Consider the following 19,001-nt stretch of genomic DNA (forward strand, 5'->3'; position numbering starts at 1 on the left):
ATGCTCTGAAACAGCAATGCATCATGGGAGTTGTTGTTTTCATTGTTAAACAACCTGGACACTTAATCACGTTAACTCCAGCCAAATGTGTGCTCTGCTATCAAGTAAAGACTTTCTGTTTGAGCTGTCCTGACTTCTTGATATTTAGAATAATACGGCTGACAGCTTCAGGAACATGTCGTGAATCTAACACCTTCCTGGGGGGGTGAATGTCTCATATAGGGTATCTTAAATGAAGCAGTGCTCTTTTCAAAAAAGCCAATAGATACCTGTGAAATAGTGCTGGCTAAGTTAGGCTAAGGCAGAATATTCGTCTGATATTTACATGAACAAATCTCCACAAGACTCCAACAACACGACCACAGTTCAGAGGTTAAATTCAATTAGCTGAGCAGACAGCTAGCAGCTCCAACCTGTCATTGAAATAGGCCACGCCCCTAATTATGCCTCACCTGAAGCCAAAGCAAGTCGACCTTCATGGAGTCGTCATGAATAGAGAAATGAGCGATAAAGACCCAAACTGTTTAAGTACCAGGCTGTAAACATGTTTATTTCTGCTGTAACATTTTAACATGGGGCTCTATGGAGACTGACTCACTGCAGGAGGCAGCCTCAAGTGGCCATGAGAGGAACTGCACTTTATGGCAATTGGCTGGATTTTTCTGCCAAAAGAAATCCCCCCTTAAATGTTATTGTGGATATATCTGAAGTTAAATGTTTTAAGGATAACATAAGGTCTGAACACGTGGATCCACAAACAGACTTTCTAAGATATGGCAGCCTTTCTTTGATCCTATAAAGACCCTGCAGTTCCAAGTAATCCCCCAATGAAGCTGGTTGAGTTTTTTCCTTTTCCTTCATAGACTATTTTGGCTTCATCTTAAACTTTAGAGGATTTAACCCCTTCCTGTAGCAACGCATCTACATTTAAGGAAGAACATGTTCTGTTGTCCTGGGTGTGGTTGTAGGATATTACATGGGGTGTTTATTATTTTTATTTCTATTTTTTCTGTAAGTTTGTTTTTGTTATTAATATTTTCACCTTTTGTATTTATTTATTTATTTGAAATATTAACTTATTTATTATTTAGTATTTTTGCTTCTCTATTTATTAATTAATTAATTAATTAATTAATTAATTAATTGATTAATGTATTTATTTATTTATTTATTTATTTATTCAATTATTCATTTATTTATTTATTTAGAATATTAACCTATTTATTATTTTGTATTTTTGTGTCTCTATGTATTTATTTTCCATTTAAAATTATTTAAATTATAATTATTATAAATTATTATTCGTTTTTTTTCATTAACTAATTTATTAACTTATCTTATTAACTTATTATTAAACAGTAATAATAATATCCACCATTATACCAATCTGGAGATCCCCTCTGTAATCTCTGCACAGCTCAGAGCATCATCTTCTTACTCCTATCTCAGATTTTGGTAACCATTGGTTTGATGTTTCAGTCTCTGATTCTCATGAAATGACACGACAGCTGTGTCACCTCCTCCGTGTAGTTTAAACATTATTTAAATTACCTCTCACTGCCGGAGAGGATGGCTGCATGTGAAACCTTTCAGCTGCTGAAAACAAACCTTAATAAATCACACATTCATCATTTACATCCCTGTGTTTCTCTGTAAATCACACCCTGATTGACGACTGTATGTCCATCTGATTGTTGCATTAATATTAATGGCTGCCTCTTTTAAACACATGTAGTGAACCATGCTCGCTCTGTCTCACACACAGCAGTACGACAATGCAAATTCATGAACACAGAGTTCAGAATTTAAATTAGCAGTTTGTGTTGGTGAGTTAATTACAGGCGGCCAGGAAGTGATTTATGTTGACAGTATGCAAATTGAGCTGCCGTCTTTTTGTACACTACAGCTAAAGTGTTTATTTAAATTAAAGACTTCAAGTTAAAGGACGTTTAATGTTCTTTAAAAAAGAGGTGTTTAACAATCTCAGGGAAAATGTCCTGAGAGGAAAGATGGCGTCAGTGGTTTCAAAAATGATTGATGTTCACAGTTTTTAAAAATAGTCCCTGTGATTCCTCGTCAGTGATCATTCCATGGTGATGGATTCTTCTCTGCCTGTTGGATTGAACATGAACCTGTCCTCATTCAGCTCTCCTTCTTCTCTGAGCTCTGCGGTTCACACACCTTTAAGAACTAATGTCATAACTTTGAACCCTGCTGCTATCATCCTGTGGCGGTTCTGGGGAGGGGCCAACAGGGGCCAGTGCCCCAGTAAAACTGAACCTGGACCCCCCTCCACACCAAACAAAGAAGCCTTGGTATCGCTTTTGTGTAAATGTGCATAAAGGGCTAAATTTTCCATTACACTGCTATCTCTCCCCAAACACAGGTCAGCAAATATTACTTTTTTGTTCAGTCTTTAGGGTTTCATAGGTTGCACATGTTACATTTATGTCTGTTTCAGACAGACAGAGAGCAGAGGAGACCGACAGCAATGTCACCTGGTCCATGTATGACTTTTATTAGTCCTCGCCTGCAGACAGGGAGCTTTACAACCCCGCACAATGATAAGTATGAAATAAGTATGAAAAGGAAAAAAGACAGACAGAGCACCGACTCTGCAGATACACACCACTAGATGATGAATGCTCATTTTGAGACTTTCAATGACTTTTTCTGTACAAGCACTCATTTTAGGTGTGCACCAGATAAATCTCTGATGAAGTGATATCAAAGCAGGAGTTATTATCGATAGATTTTTTCTGAATTTTTTTTATTGTGACAGAGCTATCCATTTAGTAATTAATAGATTGAATATGCACTGTTAGCTGAGAAAATATTATGCATTTAATTAGTTAATAATAACTAATAAAACAATGCTAAATTATGTCTGCGTAGAGTTACCTAGTTCTAAGTCATTACAAAGGTAGAGTCAACATGCTCATCACCTGCCCTCAGTCTCTTTTGTCAGGGTTGAAAGTGTCCCTCTGACAACACCCTTGGTCCCAGCCTGGCCCCCCCAAGTAAAATTGGTCTAGAACCGCCACTGCTATCATCACCACCGCTCATGGTTTAAGTTAGATCGCTAACCTTAAGTTTCTCTCGGCTGGATGTTGCCCACACATCCTGCAGGAAGAGCATTCATAAGCACGAACATCTAGACCTGAATGTGCTGCACACTGAAGGACCCTGGTTAGAATATGGGGAAGCTTAAAACTTTTATGGACCTCAGGATTACCTCCTAAAGTAAAGACAGACTCATCATATTTAACTATGCATCGTAAAACTCTTTCATGGCCTAGAATAAGATCAGAGGACTCCAGGAAATATCTTCTTTCCACACAGTCTTGTTTATAACGACACAGAATGTAAGTCCTGGTCCTCTCCATCGTTAGATTTATGTCAACATCCACATATCAAATCATAAGGTTCCCTGACCCTCCATCAGTTCCTGCTGTGAGTTGTTGTGGGCGTGTGTTGCTTCGTGTTTCTTCCTGTTAAAACATTCTGAACTCCAAATTCTGAAGGAGCGGGTTTGAATACCTCCGAGCTTCATGTTGAGTCTGTCAAAGAGAAGTCTTAATCGCTGCTCAAAACTCTGCATTCAATATTTTCTTCTCCTGCAGAAGCCGTTGAATACACGGTTATTACACGCATTCAGTTCTGACTTTTTAACTCCTAAATCCTGTTTCCAACCCAAGCTGGGTTCACAGCAGAGAGGGGATGAATGGAGGCCGTGTGAGACGCCGGAGAGAGAAGCGCTTTAATCAAGGCTCTCCAGATGAAGAGTTTAAACTTTCTGGGTTTTTAAACCGGCTTTCAGAGCGGCGCAGGGAGAGCGTACCTGCGTGAAACCATTTACCCAATTTTCACCCACTTGCCCTGAGTCTCTCGATTGGCTGAATATCTCATCGCCTTATAGCCGAAGTGACTGAAGCCTGGTTTCATTAACACACAATGCATCAGCTGCTAGACGTCTTAACTCAAGCTTCAAAGATGTGTGTGCAGCACTCTCTGCAGGAGGTGGAGCACAAATGATTAAACACGCAGGAGAGGAGAATTAAAACGGGATGTGACCCTTCAGTAACGTGCAGGTTTCTCTTCAATCACACACCTCTGCAGAACAAAACCACAAACAAGGAGCTAAAAGAAGGAAAGGAAAGACTCTGACATTTACGATGTGATGAATTGACTCTGAATCACATTTACCTGCGTGTACTGCTTAGCAGGACGCCGCTGACAGCCTCGGTGGCTCACTTCTGGCACTTAGCTCAGCGTGATTCACCGTTTGGAAACAGAGAGCAGGTCACTGAGAAGGAAACTGAACGAGTGAGATTGGCAGAAAAAGGCAGAGAACAAAAGTCAGAGAGTGACAGAAACAGAGGCTTTGCTTTAACTGTCAGTACACAGAGTGGTTTACTCTTACATGCAGCTTTAAAGCGCTCACACATGCTCTGTTCATCAACTGTATTAATATTTTAAAATGCATAGCAAGCCAATTTTCCCTGGCAGCACACACAAGCTCCTCTTGCATGTTTAGTCTTAAGAGCAGCACATCAGTGAACATTATAATGAGAAGAATCCACTCACAGGCCTGGAACTATCAGCTCCTCAATCCAAACCTAGGAACAGGGAGGCAGGTCGCAGCATGTGTCTCTTATCATAGAAGGAACCATGTTTCCCACTTCACCTGTGGAGAGAAACCTTTACTCTCCAGAAGACCAGAAACTGAAAGTATTTACACTCAGGGTTTACAGCAGCAGGTTATTGTTCAAAGTCTGCATGATGGTGACCACATGACAATATTACACATAACCCTTTATAATTAAGAGACTCAGAGCTTAAAGTAAAAGGGACAACAGAATATTATAAGTATAAAACTTAGATTTTTAAATCTATATTACAAAAACAACGAGGTGATGAAGGAGAGAAAACTCAAATAAGGCCACCATCAGTTAAACATGGAACAACGCTCCACTATAGAGTAAGGAATCAGGAGATATTTAAACAGTGTTCTTGGTACTTTGGTCATTATTGTGGTGATGTTAATTGTTGATGATGATAATGGAAGGTCTTAAATGGTTTGGTTGCTTCATTGTAGATGTTCTTTATTTACTTTGTGCATTGCCTTTACACTGCTTGGCAGTACCTGCACCCAAATGGACTTGAAGCTCTTTGTTCCTCTTACTGATCTTGTTTCCTCTGGTCTAGATCTTTGCTTGTGTTGTTCTTGTTCTTGTATGTACGTCGCTTTGGATAAAAGCGTCTGCTAAATGACATTGGAACATCACCACCCGCTCACTCACAGTAACTTTTCCTGTGTTGGCCCCACATGGACTCACCTGACTTCACTCTGAAATGATATCTTTAGGGGTGAGCCCCACTAAGGATTTGCTTAGTGGAATCTGATTCATCAGATTTTGCCCATAGTGGATGAATAGTGGAATGTTAGTTGTTTTTCCTTATTGACCCAAAGTCTGCATGATGGTGACCGCATGACAATATTACACATAACCCTTTACAATTAAGAGACTCAGAGCTTAAAGTAAAAGGGACAACAGAATATTATAAGTATAAAACTTAGATTTTTTAAATCTATATTACAAAAACAACGAGGTGATGAAGGAGAGAAAACTCAAATAAGACCACCATCAGTTAAACATGGAACAACGCTCCACTATAGAGAAAGGAATCAGGAGATATTTAAACAGTGTTCACACAGCAGAGAGCAGCACTGCAGAGGGTAGTTTGTCCAACTTAAGACTAAACATGTTTATAATGTTCAAAATCAAACCTGAACCAGCTAAAGGATTTTTAAATCTCTTAACAGAACCTTTTAAAACAGTCTTTCATCTCGTCTTTGTCCGCTTGAGTCTTTTCAAACTGTACGTGAGGAAAACCATCGTGTGTACGGGCAGAAGTGCGCTCCTGTCTTTGTTGACTGTAAATCCTGTCTTTGAGAATATCCTCTCTGATGGTGTGGAGGTGGATGGGATGCTGTGGATTGTTTTTGAGGCTTCAGACAGCTTTGGGTATCCCTCCTGGTTCTTTTGGCCCCGTACAGTTTTTGTGTGGTCCGGTAATCCTTGATCTCACAGCCCTCTTCATGAAGCTGCTCCTCATCTTAGATAGATAGATAGATAGATAGATAGATAGATAGATAGATAGATAGATAGATAGATAGATAGATAGATAGATAGATAGATAGATAGATAGATAGATAGATAGATAGATAGATAGATAGATAGATAGATAGATAGATCTTTATTTGTCCTTAATAAGGAGATTTGTTGCCACCGTCTGTACAGGAATACATGTAGGAACACAATAACCATAACCATCCACCCAGCCTCACAGCAATGGTGCCCCGCATCCCACAAATATACACACCAGACACATATGCACACACTGGGCACATATAAAACACACCGAACACATATGAACACACTGGACACAAATATGCACACCGGACACATATAACCACACCGAACACATATAAACACACCGAACACATTACAGTGGCATTCTGTTTAGCAGTGCTATGGCCGATGGGACGAAGCTTCTGCCAAACCGGGCTCGCCTACAGTAAGGGGATCTGTACCTGCGACCGGAGGGGAGTAGTGTGAAGACTGAGTAGAGGGGGTGTTGGGGGTCCAGTGTTATAGTGCGTGCTCTGTGTATGATGGCTCTGTTGTTGAGGTCAGACAGGTTGGGTGTGGGGAGGCGGATGATTTTGGTGGCAGTGTTTGTGGTGCGTATGAGTTTGTTTTTGTCTATCTTCATCACTAGTTTTTAGGATCAACTGAAGTTTTATTTCCTGACATTTTGAGCTGCCATGAACGTAGAAAGATTTAAAGACCAGCTGAGGTACGTCTGCTCCACAGGTCCTGCTAAATGGGAGAGTCCACCTTTAATTACCAGGGGAGATTTAATTACCACTTTAAGGAGATTTAACACTTCAAGAGCTGTTCTCAGAATTACATTAAATAAGTTTATATTTATATCAAAACAGGATATATGAGACACTATTTTTACAGGAAACAGGAAATAATGTAAAATTAGACATTGAGCACCCCCATGGTTTGAATGGAATGATCCACGTTTCATATGCAAATATTCGACTATGAGATTGGCAGTCGACTAAGACTCATTAGAACCAATCGTCCAATATTCAACTATTTGGGGTCACCCCTAAAGATGATACAGCATATGATACAATAAGATATGTAACGATACGATAGAAATGGATACGCAGTGATACGAAATGAGCATAGACTGTATAAAATATGGATGTAGTATCCGTGATGTCACCCGTCTGTTCCTGAGAGCTGTTTTGACGCCAATCGACTGCAGCAGCAGCCATGTTGGAAATGCTGAACTGAACCTGGCAGAGTGTGACGTAAAGAGGCGGAGTTTAAGCCTCCTCGCCAACAGCTATGTGCTCCCGACCGGGAGTCACGTCAGTCATGTCCTTATTTGGGCAAAAACTGGTAATCTTAATATCTTCAATATAGCCCCCCCCCCCCCCCCTGTACAGTGTGTGCTGATAGAGAGATTAGCTTCATAGGGCCAAGCCGTTTTTTGAACCAGGCTGTAAACATGTTTATTAATGCTGCAAAGATCGGCTTTTTCCCATTCATGTCTATGTGGTTTCTGGTGTTTCTGCAGCCTCAAGTAGATTCTAGATGAATTGAAGTTTATTTACGCATGGGCTTCATAGTTTGAGACCGGAGGTTGCCACTTGGATACGACACAATATGCTAAGATGTTATACGCTTCATTACCCACTTGGAGAAATTTGTCCTTGACTCAAGTGCTTCCCACATGTATCTGCCTCCTCAGTAATACTAATGAAAGACTCCAAGGACAGGTAATGTAGTAAATCTTTAAGAGTATGATGCGGTGCTGCAGCTAAAACGGCCCAAACGGAGATAGAGTGGTAAAATAAGCAGAATATTCAGCCTCTGCAGAATTAAATGCAACATATGGTTAAAAACCTGAATAAACCAGTTTGTTTCTACTTTCCTTTGAGTGCATTAAGCTTATCATACTTCCTTTAGCTTTGTAAAGATTTAATAACATGACTTTCACTCATTAATGATAATTGAACAGGCTGACTCTGCAGCTTTAAAGGATCTGATTGATACGTCCACGTCTCAGAGAAAGACAGAGCCGCAGAGTTCCAGCGAATCCTCCCTGAACGAGGAGAACAAATCAAATTTACGGGCTGAGAATGAAAATGATTGGGTTACAGGGGTGGGTGTTTGCCAAGCATGACATCATATTACGGCCAGACGGAGGAACAATCATGGGAGGAAATGCAGAGTGGAAATGAAGCGGAGAGGAGAGATTCTCTGTCCTGAAATATCTCTCTTAGTACTTCTGAGACGTTCGTTTGATCAGTGTGCTTTTTGTCTTTCATTCACAGTGACTGCCTCACCTGATCTTATCTTTCACTTACTCCATGAATTAAAGACAGGATGACGCGAGGGAGATGTTGCAGCCTTTGTTATCGATTGTGCTCTTTAAATAGAGATCTGGATCTCTGCCCAGGTTATGAGACTCCCCATAAAGAGCTCCCAGTTTAGTCAATAAAGGCCCACAAAGGCAGACAGCAGGTCAATATCATATCAAATATTTACTCACAGACCTGATCAGCATGTGTACAACAGAATACAGAGCTGGCACAGAGGAGCTGTGGTCGGGCATGCAGGGAATTCAACGCTAAACAAGCCGGCAAAGAAAGACAGATGCATGTGAGTCTGCAGGATGCAGACGGGATCATGGTAGGAGTTGAGTTTAAAGAGTCTAAGATGCAGTCATGGTTCTGAATCCAGCACATGATGACCCATGAGCAACCGATAACAGCTAACATCAGTATCCTTATATAACATGGACACAGTCCCAGTGACGTCAACCTCTGGAGCGGCGTTATGAAGCCTTAGATAGCAGTCATCATGGGTGCAGCCGATAACAGAGACTCATCAGTTAAGCTAGTGCCAGCTTGGTAAGAAAGAGGGATATTGAAGCTCTGATATGAATTGGGATGCTACATTTAGCTGGCAAAAAGCACTTTCTGTACACAATAAGATTAAAAGCAGACTTCTTGCAGTCTTTCAGCACAACCAAAGACTGAACAAGTAACAAAATGAACATCCTGTTGTCTTGAAGAAGACTTGAACTAGAGATTGAGAGCATTAAATCATCAGGAAAGTGTTCATGGAGGGAATCACTCAATGAGAAGCAGGCTAAATGTCAGAGACTTCTATACAATGTGATAACCAAAGGAAACGCCCCCTGCTGGACATTAGGGAAAGTGCAGATATAAGTCACTAATCACTAATACACCCCTCAACTGGTTTCATTCATATATTTCAGGCAGCACTCAGTTCATTCAACTTAAATCATTCACCTCCCATCCAGTCCCTGTCACCACAGGTGTGCCCCAGGGCTCTGTCCTGGAGCCCCTGCTGTTCATCATCTACCTCCTCCTCTTTGGTCACATCTTCTGTAAACATCATATTCACTTCCACTGCTACGCGGATGACACCCAGCTCTACCTCTCCACTAAACCTGACTCCTCACTTCCACCTTCTTCCCTCACTGATTGTCTCCTTGAAATAAAATCTTGGTTCACCTCAAACTTCCTCAAATTAAACAGCAATAAAACTGAACTTCTTCTAATTGGCACAAAATCTACATTAAACAAACTCCATCACTTCTCTATTCCCATCCACAACTCGCCCCTCTTCCCCTCAGGTTAAGAGTCTGGGTGTCATTCTCGACAGCACCCTCTCCTTCACCTCCCATATCAACCACGTCACCCGGTCTGCCTACTTTCACCTCCGTCCTTCACTCACTCCCCACTCCACCGCCATTCTTGTTCACAGCCTCGTCACCTCCCGTTTGGACTATTGCAACTCCCTTCTGTTTGGTCTCCCCCACAAAACCCTCCATAAACTTCAACTGGTTCAAAATTCATCACACGCACCGCCTCCATCCACCACATCACACCCATCCTGCAACAGCTCCACTGGCTCCCCATCACAGACCGGATCAACTACAAAATACTTCTCCTCACCTTCAAATCCAAACACAACCTCGCCCCTCCATATCTCTCTGACCTCCTCCATACTGCCACACCCGTCCGCACCCTCAGATCCTCCTCCTCCATCCACCTCACTGTCCCCCCCTGCTCGCCTTGTTACCATGGGGACCAGAGCCTTCAGCCGCTCTGGAACTCTCTCCCACCTGACCTCTGTGAAACTGACTCACTCCCACATTTTAAATCCAAACTCAAAACCCATCTGATTAAACTGGCTTACTCCATCTGACCACAACTCCTCTGTCCATTCACTTAAAGCTTTTTAAATTGTGTTTTATTTCCTGTTTGTTATTTAAACTCTGTTTGTTTTTAATGCTGTAAGATGACCTTGAGTGCCAAGAAAGGCTCCTATAAATAAAATGCATTATTATTATTATTATTATTAAGTCAGTCTCAGCAGATGTGTGTCTAACATGAGTCTGGTCCTGCTGGAGGTTTCTGCCTGTTAAAGGAAGTTTGTCCTTGCCACTGTAACTTGCTAAATGCTGCAAAGTGCTCTGCTCATGGTGGATTAAGATGAGATCAGACTGAGTCCTGTCTGGAAGAGGGGACTGGATCTTGATGTTGGGTCTTTGTTAAAGCTGGGGTTGGCAGTGAGATTTAGACGTTAGACGGAGTCCTGATGAAATGCTACATTCAAACTCATGCTAGTTTTCCGTGACTACTAACACTAGCTTTAATAATAGAACATAGAGTACGGTCTAGACATGCTCTGTTGTAATTGTGTAAATTGTGCCCCCTGTGTTGAGTCTCCTCATGTTCCCTCTTCCTCCTCAGATGAAGAAACCGGTCTGGAGGTGCATCAGGTCACTCGACCACCCGGATTCAACTCAAACCGTCGCCGCAGCAGAGCCGTCCTCTATCACCTCTCCGGACACCTGCAGAAACAAGACAAGAGCAAGCTCAAGATCAACAATGTGAGTCTCTCTGCATCTTTAAACACACACAGAGGGTTTGATAACATATTTCATCTTATAACTTCAAAATAATACGATGTGTGGTTGCCAAACTGGACCCAGACTCCCTCTCATGTGATCATTATTTACTTTGGAGACCATTGCATTGATCTCAGTTACAAAGGAAAGGATGAATTAAAGAACAAGCCAAACTTTAAAGCCCTGCAGGTTTTCCAGCAGCAATAGATCTCATGTTTTTGAGACGTTTCCAGATTCTTCAAAGCCTCTTTTATGAAGGTGGAATAAAAAGTTTAGAACTAGTTTCTTTAATTGTTTCCCACGTTGGCTTCTTGAACCAAACATCAGCGTACGACTCCAGAGAGGAAAGAGAGAGAAGAAGTTACAGGATCTATTTTCATTGTCAGATCTGAAACATCTCTACATTTTTTAAATTTTTATCTGCATGTCTTATTCTTATGCCTTGTACAAAGAGAGCACAGTTTACCAAAGTCAAATTCCTTGTGTGTTCAAGCATACCTGGCCAATAAAGCTGATTCTGAGTCTGATCCTGATCCAGATATTTGGTCCACAGACTTTGTTCTCCTTCCTTTTCTCTCTTGGCTTCTGTAACAAGGTCAAGATCCTTCAAAATTCAATAAACGTCCACTCTGACTTCAGCCGACCACAACGAGCTCAGGGGTTAGATCCAGAAGACGAGCACAGCGCCGTGGTTTCTGTTTGCTCTGTACACTGTAGGCTGTCTGCTGCACAGTGGACAGCACACACACACACACACACACACACACACACACTGACAGATGCTGCGAAGGTTATCAGGAGTGTAATCACTTTGACTTTGAGGTCACACAGCTCTGAGTTTTTGCTGATGTCAGTGATAAAACAAACATGCAGATTAATGCAGCCTGCAGGTGTGAAGCCCACTCAGGAAGAGATTATTTAACAGGATCATAATCATCAGCTTTTATTTGCTTAAATTGGGATGAAGCCGTTCTGTTATTTAAACGGGTAATTAAAAGATAAATAACTGAAGCATCAGAGTGTAAATGAGCTGCTTTAACCTCTGAGCCTCAACCTTTTTGTGTTTCCTCGTTACCTTATCTTCACTTCTTCTCACAAGAGGGCAATGCAACAACTGTTAGAGGAATGAGGGAGTAGAAATCTGTCTGAATATCAGATTAACTCCCTGAAACAGTCTCTGGATGTGCATTAAAGACCTTAGGATCTGAAGTAGAACCAGTACTTCACTCCAGTTTGTGTGTAGCTGTATGTCTGAGTGGAAAGAGAGAGTGCTGTTAACTCTTCTTCTTCTCCTCTCGTCCAAACCAGAACATGTTCGGGGAGAAGCCTCCGATCCCCGAGTACAAGGTAGCAGCCATCCAGAAGTCCCGCTTCATCCTGCTCCACTACGGGACCTTCAAGGCCGGCTGGGATTGGCTGATTCTGCTGGCGACTTTTTACGTGGCGGTCACCGTGCCCTACAACGTGTGTTTCACCGTGGTGGGAGGGCGGGATGAGGGGAGCAGCACCGCCCCACGGAGCCCGCCCAGCGTCAGCGACATCCTCGTAGAGATCCTGTTTATTTTAGGTGAGAGTGCCGTCACCCTACAGAGGGGTCTTTGCATGATAACAGACTAACCCCTAACCCTAAACCATAACCCCTAACCCCTAACCCCTAACCCCTAACCCCTAAACCATAAACCCTAACCCCTAAACCCTAAACCCCTAAACCCTAAACCCTAAACCTTAACCCTTAACCCCTAACCCCTAACCCCTAACCCCTAAACCTTAACCCCTAACCCCTAACCCCTAACCCCTAAACCCTAAACCCTAACCCCTAAACCCTCAACCCTAACCCCTAACCCCTAAACCCTAAACCTTAACCCCTAAACCCTAAACCCTAAACCTTAACCCCTAAACCCTAAACCTTAACCCCTAACCCCTAACCCCTAACCCCTAAACCTCAACCCCTAAACCCTAAACCTTAACCCCTAAACCCTAAACCCTAAACCCTAAACCTTAACCCCTAACCCTAAACCTTAACCCCTAAACCCTAAACCCTAAACCTTAACCCCTAAACCTTAACCCCTAACCCCTAAACCCTAAACCTTAACTCCTAAACCCTAAACCTTAACCCCTAACCCCTAAACCCTAACCCCTAACCCCTAACCCCTAAACCTTAACACCTAATCCCTAACCCCTTCACCCTAAACCCAACCCCAACCCTTACCCCAAACGATACATCTAACCCGTAGTCCTTAACCCTAAACCTGACCCTAAACCCTAAACCCTACCCCCTAACCCTAAACCCTAAACCATAACCCTAAAACTAAGTCTAAACCTAAACCCTTAACATAAACCCTAAATCTAAACCTAACACTTCCCTAAACCCTAACCCCTAACCCTCAAACCTTGACCCTAAACCTCAACCCCTAAACTTTAACCCTTAAACTCTAAACCCTAATCCTAACCCTAACCCCTAAACCATAACCCTAAAACTAAGTCTAAACCTAACCCATAACCTAAACCCTAACCACTAAACCCCAAACCCTAACCGTAAATCTAACCCTTCCCTAAACCTTAACCCCTAACCCTTAACGCTAAACCCTAGCCCCTACACCTTATCCCTAAAACTCAACCCCTAAACTTTAACCCCTGATGCCTAACCCCTTAACCCAAACCTTAACCCCCTGACCACTAAGCCCTTAGCCCTAACCTTAAATACAAACCCCAACCCCTATCCCTGAACCCTAACCCCTAAAAAACGGTAGCGAAGCGTTCCTAAATCATCCCACATCCCTCCGTCCTGCAGCCACAGACAGGCAGTGATGGTTGCAGGATCATCTTTACAGAAACCAAACAATCTGAAGAAGTTCTCTCTTCTCCTAAAGAAGGGATCACAAGGACATAACACAGGTCTGAAGGGGATTTTAATTGTTTTGGTTTCATAATACATCAAGAAATAGGAAATCCTTAGCTCCCTGGGAGGAAGTTTATGGATCTACAGTTTAAACCGACCTTTGAAAATTATAACTCAAGAAGTCGTTATCAAGAGGTCGGACAAAGACTTCCTGTTTCTCAACTTTTCTGCTTCAACAAAGTTTTTAAATGTTTGGAGAACTTTTAGTGAATGTCCAGAAACATGCTCATGTTCAGCTGATCCTGTAAATGTAAGAGTAAAGTTTCGGAATCAAACTAACCCTAATCCCTAAAACCTTAATCCTAACAATAACCCTAACTCCTAAACCTTAACCCCTAACCCTACACTGTAAACCTTAAATCCTAAACCCTAACTCTAACCCTAACCCCTTACCCCAAACCCTGATCCTTAGAGCCTAAACCCTAAACCCTACACTCTAGCCTTAACCCTAAACCTTATCCCTAACCCCTAACCCTACATTGTAAACCTGAAATCCCAAACCTAACTCTAACCCATAAACATTTACCATAAACCCTAACCCCGAACCTTAACCCCCCTAACACCCTAACTCATTTCCCCTACCCCTTACCCCAAACCCTAACCCTTAGAGCCTAAACCCTATACCCTACACTCTAACCTTAACCTTAAACCTTATCCCTAACCCCTAACCCCTAACCCCTAATCCTAATCCCTTACCCCTAAACCCTAACCCCAACCTTAAATCTGACCCCTAGACCCAACCCCAAACTTACCCCAAACACTACACCTAACCCCTTATCTTTAACCCTAAACCCAGCCCTTACTGTAAACCCTAAACCCCAACCCCTTACACTAAACCCTGACCCTAAACCATAAACACTTAACCCCTAACCTCTAACCCTTAAACCCTAGACCCCAAACGTTGGTGCATGAATCTCTGACCTCTCTCTGTCATCATGAAAGCCTCGGCATGCTTGCTGACTTTGAGACATGGCTCTGAGTAACTCCTCACCTTCCTCTCTGCCCTCCTGTAGTTTCTCCCTGCTGGGTCATTTTACTTCAGATTTTAAACTAGTTTGTTAAAGAGTGAGATGTTTTTTTGAAAGCTACAAAACAAGTTCTGTCTCTGCTGGGATCCTTTCTGTAATGTTGTTAGACATTAAGAATAACGATCTGAGCCTGTCACGAACAAAACCCAGAACTTTTAGTGGACACACTTTGATCAGAGGAACTGTTTCCCCAGTGGGAACGTTACAGACAGGACCGAGGCGATCCCAAACCTTCCCTCGCCTCTTTGAGTCTCTTTGGATGCACTTGTTTGAAAAGTGCTTTTTCTTATCAGACTCCAGTGAGAGCTTCATAAATTATCAAAACTTAATGGTTGTAAAAAACTGGCTGACTAATTAAAACAGCTTGTGTCTCAGAGGCTCATCAGTCATAATGCAAAGTTTGGAAGTTTTTAATGTTCGCTCCAGTGAGAGGATATGAGGCGTTCACAGCCGACCATCACGTCTCACGCTCGGCGCTCCGTCCTCGCTGCTGTCCGTCTGACTGAAGAGAAGTGGAGCGCTCTTTAACAGAAAGTTAAAGTTAATAGGAGAGAGTGAGCACACGCCCTCCATCGATACACTTATGCAATGAAATTAGACGAGACACTCGCCGTTAAACGGCTGACTCCCGTCAGTCGATACCTCATTTGTTGGAGCTAATGGGCCCTCCTGTTCCTCCATGCGTCCACAGAGCCGACGAGGGTGGATGGAAATGTGCAATCAGGCATCCGACTGCTCTTTCATTTCAGTCGATAATCTGCTTTCAATATATTAATGACATCCTAAAGACTCTTTAAGACATTTATTAAGTCTGGAAACAAGAGGCGCAGTTTATCGCTTAGCTGGTTTAGTAATGCAGCGTTTAACTTTCCCACATCACAACTTTAGAGCCTGTTTAAAGATGAATCTGGTGTAAATCTCAGGCTGTGTGTCACCATATGTTAGAGTCTGAATGTCTAATTAGATGCAGTGTTGGAGTAATTCCACCTCACAGATGTAGAGGATGAAACAGAAGACCAGAGGGGATGGAAAGTTTGGCTCATCTTATTTATGTCACAGCTTAATGTCCAGTAATTAGTCTGCACCGCTCAGTTCCTGGCTGCAGTCTTTACTTTCACTGGTTTCTATGTCTCTCTGGTGGGTTCTGGCTATTTCCTGGAATGCTCATGTTTTGTATCATAATTGAATGGCTTGTTTTATTGTTTTAATGTGCAGTAACTGGACATTTCCTCTGCAACGACTTCACTTCTGATAAATGTGTAACTCTGAAATCCATTTCTTCACTCACATGATCTGCTGGTTTAACATTTCCTTCATTTGTTTGACTTTGTATCTTTAGATCCACATCACAACTAAGCAGTTCAGGAAGAACAGCAACTCCTGTTTTCATCAATCTTTATTCATACAGCGCCAAATCCCAACAAACGTTCTCCTCAGACTCTTTCCAAACAGAGCCTGACTACAGTCAGGATCCGGTTTGCATAGATTGACCTTTGAGATCCTACGAGACAAGGGAGCTCAGGGACTCCAGAAAGGTCTATGGTTAGTAACTTTAATGGGACAGGAAGAGTTAAAGTAAGAGACAGGCAGAGAGAGGAGAGAGAGGGAAAGACAGGATCCCAGTGTGTCAGTCTAAGCCTATAGCAGCATAACTAAGAGCTGGATCAGGCTTGGACCAGCTCTTAGTTATGCTGCTATAGGCTTAGAAAGGGAGACATAAAGCATGAAGAAACATGGAAAGACCAAAGAAAGAAAGGAAGAAAGAAAGAAGAGAGAAGAGAGGAAAGAAGGAATGAAAGTAGAAATAAATAAAAGAGAGAATGAAAGAAGGAAGGAATAAAAGGAAAAAAGAAAGAAAGAAAGAAAGAAAGAAAGAAAGAAAGAAAGAAAGAAAGAAAGAAAGAAAGAAAGAAAGAAAGAAAGAAAGGATGAATAACAGACCCCAAAAAGGAATCTACAGCAGAGATCCAGAGGAACTTACGAGACAAGGGAGCTCAGGGACTCCAGAAAGGTCTATGGTTAGTAACTTTAATGGGACAGGAAGAGTTAAAGTGAGAGACAGGCAGAGAGAGGAGAGAGGGAAAGACAGGATCCCAGTGTGTCAGTCTAAGCCTATAGCAGCAGAACTAAGACCTGGTCCAAGCCTGATCCAGCTCTAACTATAAGTTTGAAGCCTACTCTTAAAAGTAGAGAGGGTGTCTGCCTCCCGGACCCTGACTGGTAGATGATTCCAAAGGAGAGGGGCCTGATCACTGAAGGCTCGACCTCCCATACTACTTTTAGAGACTTCAGGTACGAGGAGCAGGCCTGCATGTTGGGAGCGTAGTGTTCTAGAGGGGTAATAGGGCGCTATGAGCTCTTTAAGATATGAAGGTGTCTGATGATTAAGAGCTCATGCTGCAGTCAGGATCCGGTTTGCATGGATTGACCTTTGAGATCCAGAGGAGCCTACGAGACAAGGGAGCTCAGGGACTCCAGAAAGGTCTATGGTTAGGAACTTTACCTATGAAGGAGAAGTGGGCTGGATGGTGAGCCTATGGTGGTCGTGCTTTCATAGTTGGGGTTCAACTGTGGATTCCTGTGGGTTCACCTTGCATGAAGGTGGACACGTAGACTGGCTTGGAGCAGTTTTTAGAAAGTCCAACTCATAACATGCTTGTGAATTAACACTTTACAAAAACAGAAGAATGATTGGATGTATTTTTCTCAGTAATTCAAAGCTGATTTAAAACATGTCTGCAGGGTATCTTTAACTATTTATCATTATGGTTTCATAATAAATCAAGAAAAAGGAAATCATTAGCCGCCTGTAAGAAAGTAAATTAAACAGTTTATACTGACCTTTAGAAATTATATTGAAGTCATTTCCAAACAGCTCCCTGAGGGGTCAGATAAAGACTTCCTGAATCATGTGAGGAAAGTTTACAACTGTTACGGTTCAATGTTCTGTATGTTTTTCATCATCATGTCACAGAGACTTCTCATCACACTTCTACCATCCTGTGGTTCCTTCCTGCTGATTCAGCTCTTGCTCTCTCTGTCGTCCTCTGCAGACATCCTGCTGAACTTTCGAACCACCTTCGTGAGCACATCGGGTCAGGTCGTGTACGACGCCCGCTCCATCTGCGTTCACTACGTCACCACCTGGCTCTTTGTCGACCTCATCGCCGCGCTGCCCTTTGACCTGCTGTATGCTTTCAACGTCAGCGTGGTGAGTCTCCTCTGTGCATATTAGAGCGTATTGAGCATGTGAGGAAAGCTCTGACTGTAGAAAGACTCTCCTGCGTTCATGCTGCACACGAACACAGCGCTGGCTCTGAGTCAAGCTGCACAAAGAAGGAATTAATGCATAATGTCACCGGCTCCCTTGTGAGTTTATTAGATCCACATTTCATCCAGATTGATGCTCATCAAACAAACATGGTGCAGAGCCAGTTCACACATTCTGCAGGTCTCATTAGTTTGTGTTTCTCATGCTCAGAGTCTGACAGACAAATATCAACACATAGAAAGATGTATTTTTAATGAACCTTTCAGCTGCACTGAGTACTGTCGGTCCTTCAGTATCTCATGTCTTCTTGCAGAGAGGTTAACTCTGTGTCCGTTCTGTTCGCAGTACTTCGGGGTTCATCTCTTGAAGACGGTTCGCCTGCTGCGGTTGCTGCGGCTGCTGCAGAAGCTGGAGCGGTACTCTCAGTACAGCGCCGTGGTTCTCACGCTGCTGATGTCCATGTTCGCTCTGCTGGCTCACTGGATGGCGTGCGTCTGGTACTTCATCGGCCGGAGGGAGCTGGAGAGTCCCGGCTCCTGGGATATCGGTAGGAACACACGTTGTTTTAAAAAGTGTGCCGTGCATTTTATTACACTTCACCTCCCACACAGATAAGGTTTCAATACTTTGCAGTCTTCATCATCATATTCTCAGGGTGTTACTTTTGTTCTTTTAATCTCACCAAACCCGAAGTGAAGAAGCAAAGTGGGAGTGTTGTGCAAAGAAAAGGTGCTTTTCCACCAGAAGTTACTACTCACCCAGGAAC

The 19,001-nt window shown here is 42.6% G+C and overlaps 1 protein-coding gene across 1 annotated transcript in view; it reads left to right on the forward strand.

The window, feature by feature from the left end:
* kcnh3 (potassium voltage-gated channel, subfamily H (eag-related), member 3) overlaps positions 1–19,001 on the forward strand; it is a 227,540-nt gene that overhangs the window by 155,566 nt on the left and 52,973 nt on the right. The window contains exons 4-7 of the mRNA XM_034693251.1: positions 10,880–11,019; positions 12,346–12,604; positions 18,018–18,175; positions 18,581–18,782. Of these exons, the coding sequence (XP_034549142.1) occupies positions 10,880–11,019; positions 12,346–12,604; positions 18,018–18,175; positions 18,581–18,782 (759 nt within the window). The remainder of the gene's footprint in view (positions 1–10,879; positions 11,020–12,345; positions 12,605–18,017; positions 18,176–18,580; positions 18,783–19,001) is intronic.

The sequence above is a fragment of the Notolabrus celidotus genome, chromosome 10 (assembly GCF_009762535.1).
Source record: "Notolabrus celidotus isolate fNotCel1 chromosome 10, fNotCel1.pri, whole genome shotgun sequence".
NCBI classification, from domain to species: domain Eukaryota; kingdom Metazoa; phylum Chordata; class Actinopteri; order Labriformes; family Labridae; genus Notolabrus; species Notolabrus celidotus.